General features: G+C 32.2%; 1 protein-coding gene across 1 annotated transcript; it reads left to right on the plus strand.

Annotated features, from left to right (window-relative positions):
• Positions 1-3,851: 3,851 nt before the first annotated feature.
• Positions 3,852-8,472, plus strand: LOC139517144 (mammalian ependymin-related protein 1-like). Its single transcript, XM_071307850.1, has 6 exons — positions 3,852-4,007; positions 4,360-4,394; positions 5,112-5,246; positions 6,056-6,236; positions 7,090-7,177; positions 8,299-8,472. The coding sequence occupies exons 1-6, from the start codon at positions 3,944-3,946 to the stop codon at positions 8,399-8,401; spliced, it is 606 nt and encodes a 201-aa protein (XP_071163951.1). The 5' UTR covers positions 3,852-3,943; the 3' UTR covers positions 8,402-8,472.
• The last annotated feature ends 3,177 nt before the right edge of the window (positions 8,473-11,649 follow it).

Here is an 11,649-nt window from a genome sequence, read left to right on the forward strand (position 1 = left end):
CACTGTATTGTAAGTTGTAAAAGACCCGGTATTAGAAACGTGAAACATTACAAACGAGAAAACCAACGGTCTGAGGTTGCAAAGTAATAAAACAAAAACAAACATATCAAACAGAAAACAACCAACGACTACCACAGTATACAGGCTCCTGACTTGGCACATGTAAAAAATAAAGAATGTGGTGGGGTTAAATCTAGGACAGCAGTGTAACAGCAGAACATAAGAACAGACTTTAAAATCAATCGCACTTGGCTTAACTCAAAGGATCGGTACGAAGCACAAAACAACGAACATAAAAACAAAGCACCGAAATTATAGTACTCACAGTTACTGCAAGATAGTTCAAAGTCAATTATAACTAATACTAGTAGACCATTAATGTTCTCCAAGACTAAATTATCAATCAGTAGACCTCCAGGGGATTTAGTGTAAAGACGTATTAATAAACAATATGAGAAACAAGTGACCGTGTGCAATACAAACATATACAGTATCGACAGGATGTAGGATAATAAGTTATCATAAATGTACATATACAGCGATATGTTTTCATTTTTAAACAAAATCAATGTTAGTATCAATTTAGTTTAAACATATTTTATTTGCTCAAAGCGAAAAAGGATCAGACACAAGTAAAACATACTTATAAAGTCTTCTCCACAATACAATATATATAACAATACAAATTGAACGTGAGCATACATCATATAATATAAACAACATAAATATAACTTATCTATACTGAAAAAAGTAGAGGGAATGAGGAAAGAACGACAGAGATTAGGTTGATGATGATAATGATGATGATGTGTGTTTTACCTATGTTTATACTATACTACGAGGAATCGTTTTGATCTCTTTATAAAATTGAATACTTGTTTAACAATTTGCACATTTTCATCATAGGAAAGAGTGTCTCTTCCAAAAACCAGTAGTGTTAAGTCCAAATCGCAGCCTTCGGGAAGCCAGCTGAGACCATTAAACAGAATAGCCCTTTCATTTAGATAGAAAGGACAATCAAAGAAAAAATGGTGCATGTCCTCAATATCCAAACCACATTTACATGTTGGATCAGATATAATGTTAGCTCTAAACAAGTCACAATTCAAGAACGATGCCGAACATCTAAATTGGGTTAATATTATGTTCAATTTTCTTGGACCATATACTAGTAAATAATGTTTTAAGTTAGATTGATTCTCATTTCGAGTGTCGTAGTTTTTTAATTCTACTTTGAATTTTGATAAGGAGTCTACATTTCGAACTGATATGTTCAAATTATTCCAAAGTTTAATTGTTGATGGGATAAAGGATTGGGAAGTTAGAGTCAGCCTGCAAAATGGTAAAATGATATCTTGTCCATTTCGCAAGGGATATTGTGTTGTACTTTGAATTTTAGGGGGCACAAGGTTACATAAATATTCAGGGGCATTATTATTCTGAATTTTATAAAATAATTGTAGTTTTCTTCTTTTTCTTCGTTCCTCTAAAGTTTCCCAACCAACTTCTTTTAAGACAGTCTCAGAGTGTGTGTAAACAGGCAAACCTGTTACAATTCGTGCAGCTTCAAGTTGTAGCTGTTCTAGTTTAATTGAATAACCTTTTCCGCAATTGTCCCATACTTCAGTTGCATATTCAAAAATTGGTCTAATAAATACTAGATATAATTTTTCCAAATTTTTTCGACTAAGTTGATATTTGAGTTTTCGCAGTATATTCAGATGTTTTTTAACACTATTTAGTATATTTTCAACATGGTTGTTCCATTTTGCGTCACTTCTAAATGTAACCCCTAGATGCTTATGAGATCTCACAATTGGTATTTCTTTGTTGTTCATAGTAAAATTAAACTTTTGTATCTCATTATTTGAAAACATCATAATTTCTGTTTTTTTCAGGATTGAAAGACATAAGCCACTTCCTTGACCATTCATCCAGCTGTCTCAGGTCACGACTAACAACTGACTGTATAAGTTCCTCGTCATGACCCGAGTAACTGAATGAAGTGTCATCTGCAAATAGTCTGCATAAAGAAGTTAACTGTTCAGCAATATCGTTAATATATATGATAAACAATAAATTAGTATCAATAAAACAATATTCAAATAATTATTGATTATAATACGTTTATTTAAAGGATGGGTAGACTGGAATCTAAGTTTACGGAAATGGCTGACTCAGCAGATCGACACGTAAATGACAAACAGTAGAAAAACAAAGTACCGATCTACATGTGTACACGCAATTTCTCAAAGATTGTTTAAAGCTTATTACGATGAAAGATACACTTTGTTTTCGGGCTAAACTGAGTACGCGTAAAAGGCGTAATAAGAGTCTGTAAAAAGCAATACCTTGTACAATTTCAAAATATAAGTATCGACCAGAAACATGACACGTAATTAACAGGATCGTAACTAAATTTACGTGCTTTTTAAACAACACCACTGTTTAAATAATGGTTTTGAAGCAGCATATCGTCCACACATTGCATTAGTTACGTTCTCTGACGTTTTAAATGCCACTACAAATACGAGCATAGGGAATGAGTTGGTTAAACATACACATAGTAAGAAGGAATATCATCGTCAAAGAAATTGGAAACTCAACAATAAGGAACACCAATTATAATTGTTGAATGCTTACCTCTTCAATGACAGTAAACACTGTTAATTTTTGTTCCATATTTTCATGTCATAACAGATTGTTCAATAATTTTCGCTCCTTGACTGTAGAAAATTGCACAACCAATAAACATCTTTCCATTGTTTTATCTGGTAGTTAAGCATATTATAAAAATTAGAAGATATGGTTTGATTGCCAAAGAGACAGTGCTGCACAAGAGACCAATTGACACAGAAATCAACAAATAGAGGTAATCATGCGCCCTTCAACAATGAACACAGCCCATTTCGCATAGTCAGCTATAAAGGAACACAATTTAATTTAAAATATATACATCTCTGATTTCTTTATACTACATGTGAGTATAGCGATTTCAGACACCTATATTAATTAGATTGTAAAAGAACACAAAATAACAAATGTAAAACAATTCAAAAGAGAATCCTAACAGTCTAATTTATGAACAAAACACAAATATGTAACACAGCAATAAACGACAACCACTGCAGAGGCGGATTTAGGGGGGGGCAGGGGGCCCGGCCCCCCCTTTTTGGGAAAAAAATTGGTTGCTTATATAAGGAATCATTGAAGCGTGACTGGAGCGGGCCCCCTCTTAGGTCAGTCAGTGGACCCCCATTTATGTAAATTTCTGGATCTGCCACTGCACTGAGTTACAGGTTCCTGGCTTGGACAGGCACATGTATACAGAATCGGAAGAGAGGTTACATTAGTTATATTCTGTTGTGTGGTTTGGAGTCATCAAATCAGTCTGTATTGGTTTTAGTCGTTCATTTTTTTTTTCCCGAAAATTTATGCTTTTCAGGTAAAAAATGTGATAATGAATGTTTAACTTCAGTTTTTGCTGTGGTCGATCGGAAACGTATATACGCAACATGTATGTTTTTAAGCATATTTAAAATGAATCACAAAATGAAGTGTTTTTTTGTTTGTTTAAAAGAATGACTCTCAAAGTGGGAATAATATAACCGGACGACACTTTATTTGTATAGATTACACATAAGGCAACAGATATCTGAATAGTTACAATACTAGTGGGAAAATGATTGCAGCTTAAAATATTTTCCAGATTACGACTGTCATGGATATCAAAATTAGGAGTGACCTTGAAAAAGTACTATTCATTACACCCCTGACATTGACTTTATTTTTATACAGGGTGAAGTGACACTTCATTCTATATCAGTCAAATCACCTTAGAATTCCTCTTCTTGATAGCGTTGGTATTATCCAGTTCTCGTTCGGGGATAAAAGACCAGTTCACCGATATTGTTTCATATTGTTTTTTCCTACCTGAATCAACATGAAGCTCCTCATTTTTGTATGTTTGGTAGTTTCGGCGTATGCCCAGGCTCCAAAGCCATGCAGTAAGTACAAACTTATTAAGGTTATTAACATGTCTCTGGTCAGTATTTAATCCCGGTACACACTGAAAAGCAGCAACTATTAAAATATGAATAAGAAAAGAATCTTTGAAGCTTATGGAATATATGCTATGTTTAAAAAATCAAGCGAAATAATTTAACGATTAGATATTAGGTAATTTTCTAATTATATTTCACTTTTATGAGAAAGGTAAAAGATGCGTGAAAAAAAATGTCTTATTCATTTTAAAAGGGGCAGCCTCTTTTCCATTAAGGCACTCTAGGCTATCAAGCGGTAATATGTTAGTCAACTGTTTTCCAGTCTCTCTTAATTTGATTCTTAATTTTTCCATAGATTCACCACCACAATGGGAGTCAAGAGAGCTGCGGGTAAGACATGCTTCTATTATAACGAAAATTACGGTACTATGTAAGTACTGATCGTTTAACCAGTTTCTTTTTACATATTTCACAACCATATTTATTTCAATTTATTTGAATAATGATTAAGATGTATAATAATTTTAAAGTCAAGGAGTTTTGGTTTTCATTGAACTGTGTTTGTGGAAATAAGCATTGTGTATAAGGTCTATAACATTTGGTTGAGGCAAATAAAAAGAGAACGGAGACCAATTTTGTGGAAGTACAAGGAAACCCTGAATGACTCATCGTCTACCGGTGAGCGCATAATAAAGATGGATCAGTCCGCGATTCCCTCAAAAACATATTGACTAACTCAAACCGGAAACTACTGCAATAAAACAAAAACTTTCCTGGATTCTTAAACCAGTTCTTATGAATTCACAACAATTATTAAACCAGATTTTTAGGTCGGAGTTTTGGACTTGCAATGTATTGTGTCGCGGGAGTAAAATATTCTTCAACTATAACAACCAATCTTTTCTTTGTAAAAATAAAAAGAACAGAATAGTTCGATTCATACTATCTAACTGCAGGTGTACTTTATTTGGCTTTTAACTTTTTTGTTTTGAGCGTCACTGATGAGTCTTGTGTAGGCGAAACGCGAGTCTAAGGTACAAAATTAAAAATTAATTAGTTTTTTTATTATTTCTTAACTGAAGTACATTTATAAATTAATTTTGACAGACTGATTACGAGCAGAAATATCAGGAGTATCGTAGACTAAGTTACGATGAAACCAATAAACGTGAACGGCAGATAGCCGAGGTAGACGTTGGTGGAGACAAAGCTTACTATGATCGTCTGATCCTGTACAATGAGGTAACTATAATCATCTGTGATCTGAAATGAGGTAACTATTATCATGTTTGTCTGTACAATGAGGTAACTAGTCTATGATCATCTGTACCTGTACTATCAGGCAACTATGGTCGTATGTACTTGTACAATCAAGTAAATATGATCGTATGTATCTGTACAATCAGGTACAGTGTAACTATTATCGTCTGTACTTATACAATCAGGTAAGTTTCTATTTATGTCTGTACTTATGCAATGAGATAACTATTATCGTATATACTTGTACTAGCAGGTAGCTTGGTTTCATACCAGTATATGCCTGTACATTTAGGTAACTTGATTTCATACCGGCATGTGCCTGTACTTTACCATCACGGCAGGCGACTTGAATGAACGTACTATATATGATCGTCTGAACCTGTACACTTCATGAGTTGTGTTACTTAGGATAAAAGGTTACTATGACCGTATGTATCTGTACAATTGGGTTACTCGGGATAAAGCTTCACCCCGCTGTGATCGGTTTTATTTGAACAATGACATAATTTGAACCCTTATCAGGCAAATCTTTAAAACTGTCACTTTAAACTTGAATATATCTGCACTATTGAAAAATCCGCAGATACAACGTCCGATTACAGTTGAATGTTCATATTCTATATATAGTAATTTCTTGTTACAACACTGCCCAGAGACCAAACCTTCAGACCATACCGAACAAAACCAGAAGGCAGATTTACAGTTTATATCCTCAGTCGATATTGAACGTTTCACTTCATCATTTTTTTTTCATTGTAGAGTATTTTATGTTTTTTATCTCGAAATTTTAGAACAAAAACTACACATTAAATCTGAAAACCAGGATTTGTACAGTGTCAGCGATCAACAGGCCATTCCATTATCGTGGTGTACATCCTAATGCAAAATTTGATGGACTTTTCGAACTAGGAGCAGTAGGAGTTCCAGGGGAAGTTGTTGCAGTCCAAGCATTCTCAGCAAATGAAACGAACGGTAAATGTTTCGTATAACAGTCAGAACATATGATGGTGATTACGAACATTGAATAATCCGCCAAAGTAATTTCCTGTAGCGTTTTTTCTCATGATGGATATTTGTCATCTACAAAGATTTCAGATCTGAAGAGTTTATGAAATTCTGCCATACGATTGTTCTCTGAACTCGGATGCATGAAAACTTTGAAACTTATTGTTTGAAATCATTGTGTTGATTTATTTTAGTTTTGGCGTTAGTTTATGTATATGAGTATGTATTAGGTGTTTATAGTTAACAAATCAGTTTATTTGTTCAAGTACAAATTGGATAAGACACAAGTCAAACTGACTTATGAAGTTTTCTCCATTTAACACATATAACAAAAGATATGTATTACTAAGTAGTTCATCGAAGTAGAATCTACTTAATAATGTTTCTTTTCTTGTCCTAAATATTCATGAAATAATTGCCATTGGAAGTTAAGGAAGAAACAATGAATTAGTCAATGTAACATGTGGTTGTTCTTGAAACATTTAAAATGATGGCAAAAGGACAGGGTCTAACGTAGGTTCTGTGTAACTTTGACACAGTAAACCTTCTCCCAGCTACTGGTCTATCATATACAAATTTAATATTAAACAGTAATTTGTAATATTTTAAACTGTAAATGTGATAATAAAGTACCTAATAACTTTCGATGATTTTGCAAAAGTTAACATATACAGAAGTACCAAAACGGCTATTGATTTTATAAATCTTATTTTTGAGAATATTTCATGGATATTACAAAATCCATGTTTAAAACTCATTGTAACATAATGTATACACATGCTAGTTATCAAAGTTACTGATTAAAGCAATATATTTACAGAATATTACACTGGTTTGGTGACATATCCCAGCTGTTATCCAGTGCAGAACCTTCATTTCAGCAAGACACATGGATTTGAACATTCTGAGTAAGTTTCTGTAGATTTATATTCTAGTCTTTTTGCAAAGTTTTTGTTTATAATATATGCACCACGAAGAAAGTCTTTTTGCAGTCCTACATAAGAAAGTTGTATTTCTTAAAGTCAATTTACTTTATTTCTTGACAATCAAAGCCATAAGTAGAAAGTAAACAAACTGTTAACAAAGAATACACATAAAACTTAAGACTGAATAGAACAACCCCATCTTGGGTGAATGCATGTGCTCTGGAAAGGTAATTAGTTCCTTCTCTATTATTACCCTTAATATTGATTTGGAAGTACACCACTAATTCATGGTCCCATTGCTTTCTATGTTAAATTCCTCCATTTCAAGCAGGCACACCTCTTTCATTTTAAGTTCAAATAAAGTGGCAATCATTGCATGTCAAAGCAACACTTTATGGTGTTTTGTACTGAAAATATCAACATACCTTTAATTGCATATAAGAAAGAACTGGTTCCCGGAACTTCGGATGTACCAAAACAGGTACTTCAGATCTGACAAACAGACTAAATGTACCCTCTTTTTAAAATTTGGTGCAGTTTTTTTAATATTCAAAATTTTAAGTCCAAAAGTTTTCTACACAAAACTAAAAATACCTAAATATTCTATATATTTTGAAAGTTACACTTATGCGTAGGAACTATTTTGTGTTAAATATGTACTACTTTCTGGTATGTGCTTTCTGGCCGGGCCCGAATTAGTGGTGTTACACCTTATACACAGACCCTGCCATTTTTTATTGACATATTATATACACTACCTCTGCTTGTTCACAGCCCCATTAATTATAAGTAAATAATTGGGGGAAAATATGATTTAAATGATTATAGATGTAAGCAAATACATTTCAAGTAATGCCATTGTCTAATATTATGACAAATTAATTGCCATGGTATAATTTAAAGACTTTTCCAATACATTGTACTATGTTCTAGTTTTACAAATGACATTCTCCAATTAACTAGTTTTCCAATGCCATGCATTGTCTAATCTGACGTTAATTCAAGTAATAGGTAATATTTGCCAAATTAATGAAAAATTTCCTTTCATATACATTTAAGTAAGCTAAATCATTTTAGTATATAATTTTATTTTCCCATTTCAGCTACTTTGATTTGCATATTGGTATTACAGACCTGAATGTGTTTGTTCCTCCAACAGAATGTTTGAAGACTGAAAAGTCACAGAAAATATCACCAGTTGTATAGTCTTTGAAGAACAACATTGTTTAATAATCTGTACCATTTTCAGTTCATAAATAAAATCATTATCATCTTGTTATGAATTCTCCGTTTTCATCTTCACAATAAACTGCAATATTTGCATACCTGCCAAAAAAATGCCCATGGGGGTTTTGCATGCAAGATGGCTGTCATAGTCCTAAAAAACCTTCAAGGGGGCCTTCAAGTACATTTTAATGTTGTATTTTGGCTTCTTCATGCTTTAATAGGCCTAGAGTCATTGTAAAATTACCTGTTTTGTTTAAAATTGTGGACAAAATTGCTCTTTCAAAATTTCAATTTGGGAGCCTCCATGGGGAGATCCCCAGCAAACAGTGACAAATAAAAGGGTACATATTTACAATAGTGATTGTTTTTCAATCCTAATTTACAAATTACCGTAAATGATTCAGATGCTTAATCATGTGTAAAATTTGGTGTCAAGAATTTGAAGTTGTTATGAAATTGTAATGCACAGATATGGATGTGGCATACAGAGGTTCAATGATTATAAAGTCGGCACCATAGGTCTTCAGAAGATTTGAAGTCTTCTTCCACCAAAAATCAAGATGAGAGCTGAACATTAGATGTTTATTCATAAAATTTCTTCATTATAAATCAATAACATTAAGTAAACAAAAGTACAAAAACAGAACAATGTATTGCTGATTCATCAATATTTAACTTAATGAAAACTACTATTGACATAAAAAAAATGAAAAGTTGAGAAATGAAAGTGAATGGATTGAAGTTTGTAGAAAATTATATAAAATAATTACCAATGTAATACACTTAAACTTGAGAATGGAAATTTACACTTGCATCTTTCACAAAATAAATGTGTAGGGTAAGCAAATTGTCATGATTTATAATTCATTTTAACAACTAAGATATAAATATATACTGAATGATCTTAAAAAACAACTTTAAAATAATCACAGCATTCAAATGATTGATCTGTCTTTGGGTAATATTTTTCATAAATATCCTGACAATATGGCACGAGTTCCTAACATTGAATGTAATTTTCAATATTAGTTTTATTCCAAGGGGCATAACTACTGTAAAATTGTTGAAAGTGCTGATAAAAGAATCGAAGAACATGCTGATATAAACCTGTGATATAAGTTTTTAAAAAGTCTAACAATAAATGTTGGTCGAGATGGCTTAAAATTTAATTTCCAATATTTTTTACTTTTCAAAAGGACGTAACGTCTGAATTTCCAATATCTGCTTAATGCTTATCAGCAAGAGACTGCATAGGTTTTTCTTTAGTTATTATGTAATGAAATAATACAATCAGACTTTTTTTTAAGTATAATACTTAACACAAGAACATGGTTTTGGCAAATAAGAACCTAAATATTTGTTTATTACAAAGAACAAGAATGTGTCCATAGTACACAAATGCCCCACTCACACTATCATTTTCTATGTTCAGTGGACGGTAAAATTGGGTTCAAAAATCTAATTTGGCATTTAAATTAGAAAAATCATATCATATGGAACATGTGTACTAAGTTTTAAGTTGATTGGACTTCAACTTCATCAAAAATTACCTTGACCAAAAACTTTAACCTGAAACTTGCACTATAATTTTCTATGTTCAGTGGACTGTTAAATTTGGGTCAAAAATCTAATTTGGCATTTAGATTAGAAAGACCATATCATATCATATGGAACATGTGTACTAAGTTTAAAGTTGATTGGACTTCAACTTCATCAAAAACTACCTTGACCAAAAACTTTAACCTGAAACTTGCACTATAATTTTCTATGTTCAGTGGACTGTGAAATCTGGGTCAAAAATCTAATTTGGCATTTAGATTAGAAAGACCATATCATATCATCTGGAACATGTGTACTAAGTTTCAAGTTGATTGAACTTCAAGTTCATCAAAAACTACCATGACCAAAAACTTTAACCTGAAGTGGGACAGACGAACAGACACACCGACCAGAAAACATAATGCCCCTCTACTATTGTAGTTGGTGCATAAAAATCTTTTCTCCATGTTTGATATATGGTACAAAACCAAATAAGCATACCTAAAACAGCATACTAGTTCAGCCAAATATTTTGGCTTTGTGAATAAATAAATAAACATTTTGTGCAGAGGAATTGAATTAAGCATAGCAAAAAGATTTAAACTTGAAATACTTCATATACAAATATTATAATTTTCTCTGCAAATCCTCATTATTTATGCATAGTCAACAATAATCAATGGATATTCATCTATTTACAATGATCCATAATACAAATACATTTGTTTAATTGTGTAAAATGTTTGCATACATATACGAGTTTGCCTTTGTGATTCTGATAGGGTAAAATTAACAGAAAGCAATACATTATTAAACTTATATTTTCCTACACTGAAATCCAGAGAACAGGAGTAAAAAATAATATTGTACTGAAATCAAACATTTGTAATTAGACTTATCTACAGGTATGATGGGCAAGACAACAAAAATAATTTTGACATATATATGTTCCAGACCATATGAGTATTTGGACCGTACGCGTACGGTCCAGCTGATCATACGTTTTGGGATCATATTGGTTAAATTTAAACAAACATTTATCAAAATCTTTATTTTTAGTTATACAAATTGTTATTATTACAAAATAGATGGCCGATGATAAAGTGAATAAGCGAACAATTGAAATTAAATATTTGCTTAATTGTATATCCGTGAATTCTATTTTGTTACTCTGGCCGAAGGTGACACTTGCTTCTAATAAGAACGTCGTATTTTTTACATTTACATGTTTGTTAATGCATGTTCCTTTGCGTATGCATTTCTTTTGTAAAGTTCATAAATATTCTAAAACAATTGTCCTCCCACATTATGTTTACTTCCGATAACTTCAATTTCAATGAGCATACTGAGCTGCAATTAATGAATTACCGGCCTGCAAAATACAGGAGATTAACAGATTAAATAAGCGTGATCTTTTTAATAGTTAAAATATTAAGTTTTTATGTCAAATGCTGTTGAACTTTTTATATTAATTGGAGATATAAGTCATGTTGATCTGTTATATACATTTGAATCTATTAGCTTGACCAACTTCTTAATATCAGTCAGACCGTACGTGTACGGTCCGACCGTATGCGTATTTTGAAAAAGTACGCATACGGTCCAGACCGTACGCGTACGGTCCAAATACTCATACGGTCTGGAACATATATATACAATCTTCAAAACAAAATGTTCTTATATTGCAC

The sequence above is a fragment of the Mytilus edulis genome, chromosome 3 (genome assembly GCF_963676685.1).
Source record: "Mytilus edulis chromosome 3, xbMytEdul2.2, whole genome shotgun sequence".
NCBI classification, from domain to species: Eukaryota; Metazoa; Mollusca; class Bivalvia; order Mytilida; family Mytilidae; genus Mytilus; species Mytilus edulis.

What these genes read in the sequence shown, in the direction of transcription:
- LOC139517144 (XM_071307850.1), top strand. Translation starts at nt 3,944, where the DNA reads ATGAAGCTCCTCATTTTTGTATGTTTGGTAGTTTCGGCGTATGCCCAG. An exon ending in GGGAGTCAAGAGAGCTGCGG is followed by an intron (nt 4,395 to 5,111) that starts GTAAGACATGCT and finishes TAATTTTGACAG; the next exon opens with ACTGATTACGAGCAGAAATA. An exon ending in CATGGATTTGAACATTCTGA is followed by an intron (nt 7,178 to 8,298) that starts GTAAGTTTCTGT and finishes TTCCCATTTCAG; the next exon opens with CTACTTTGATTTGCATATTG.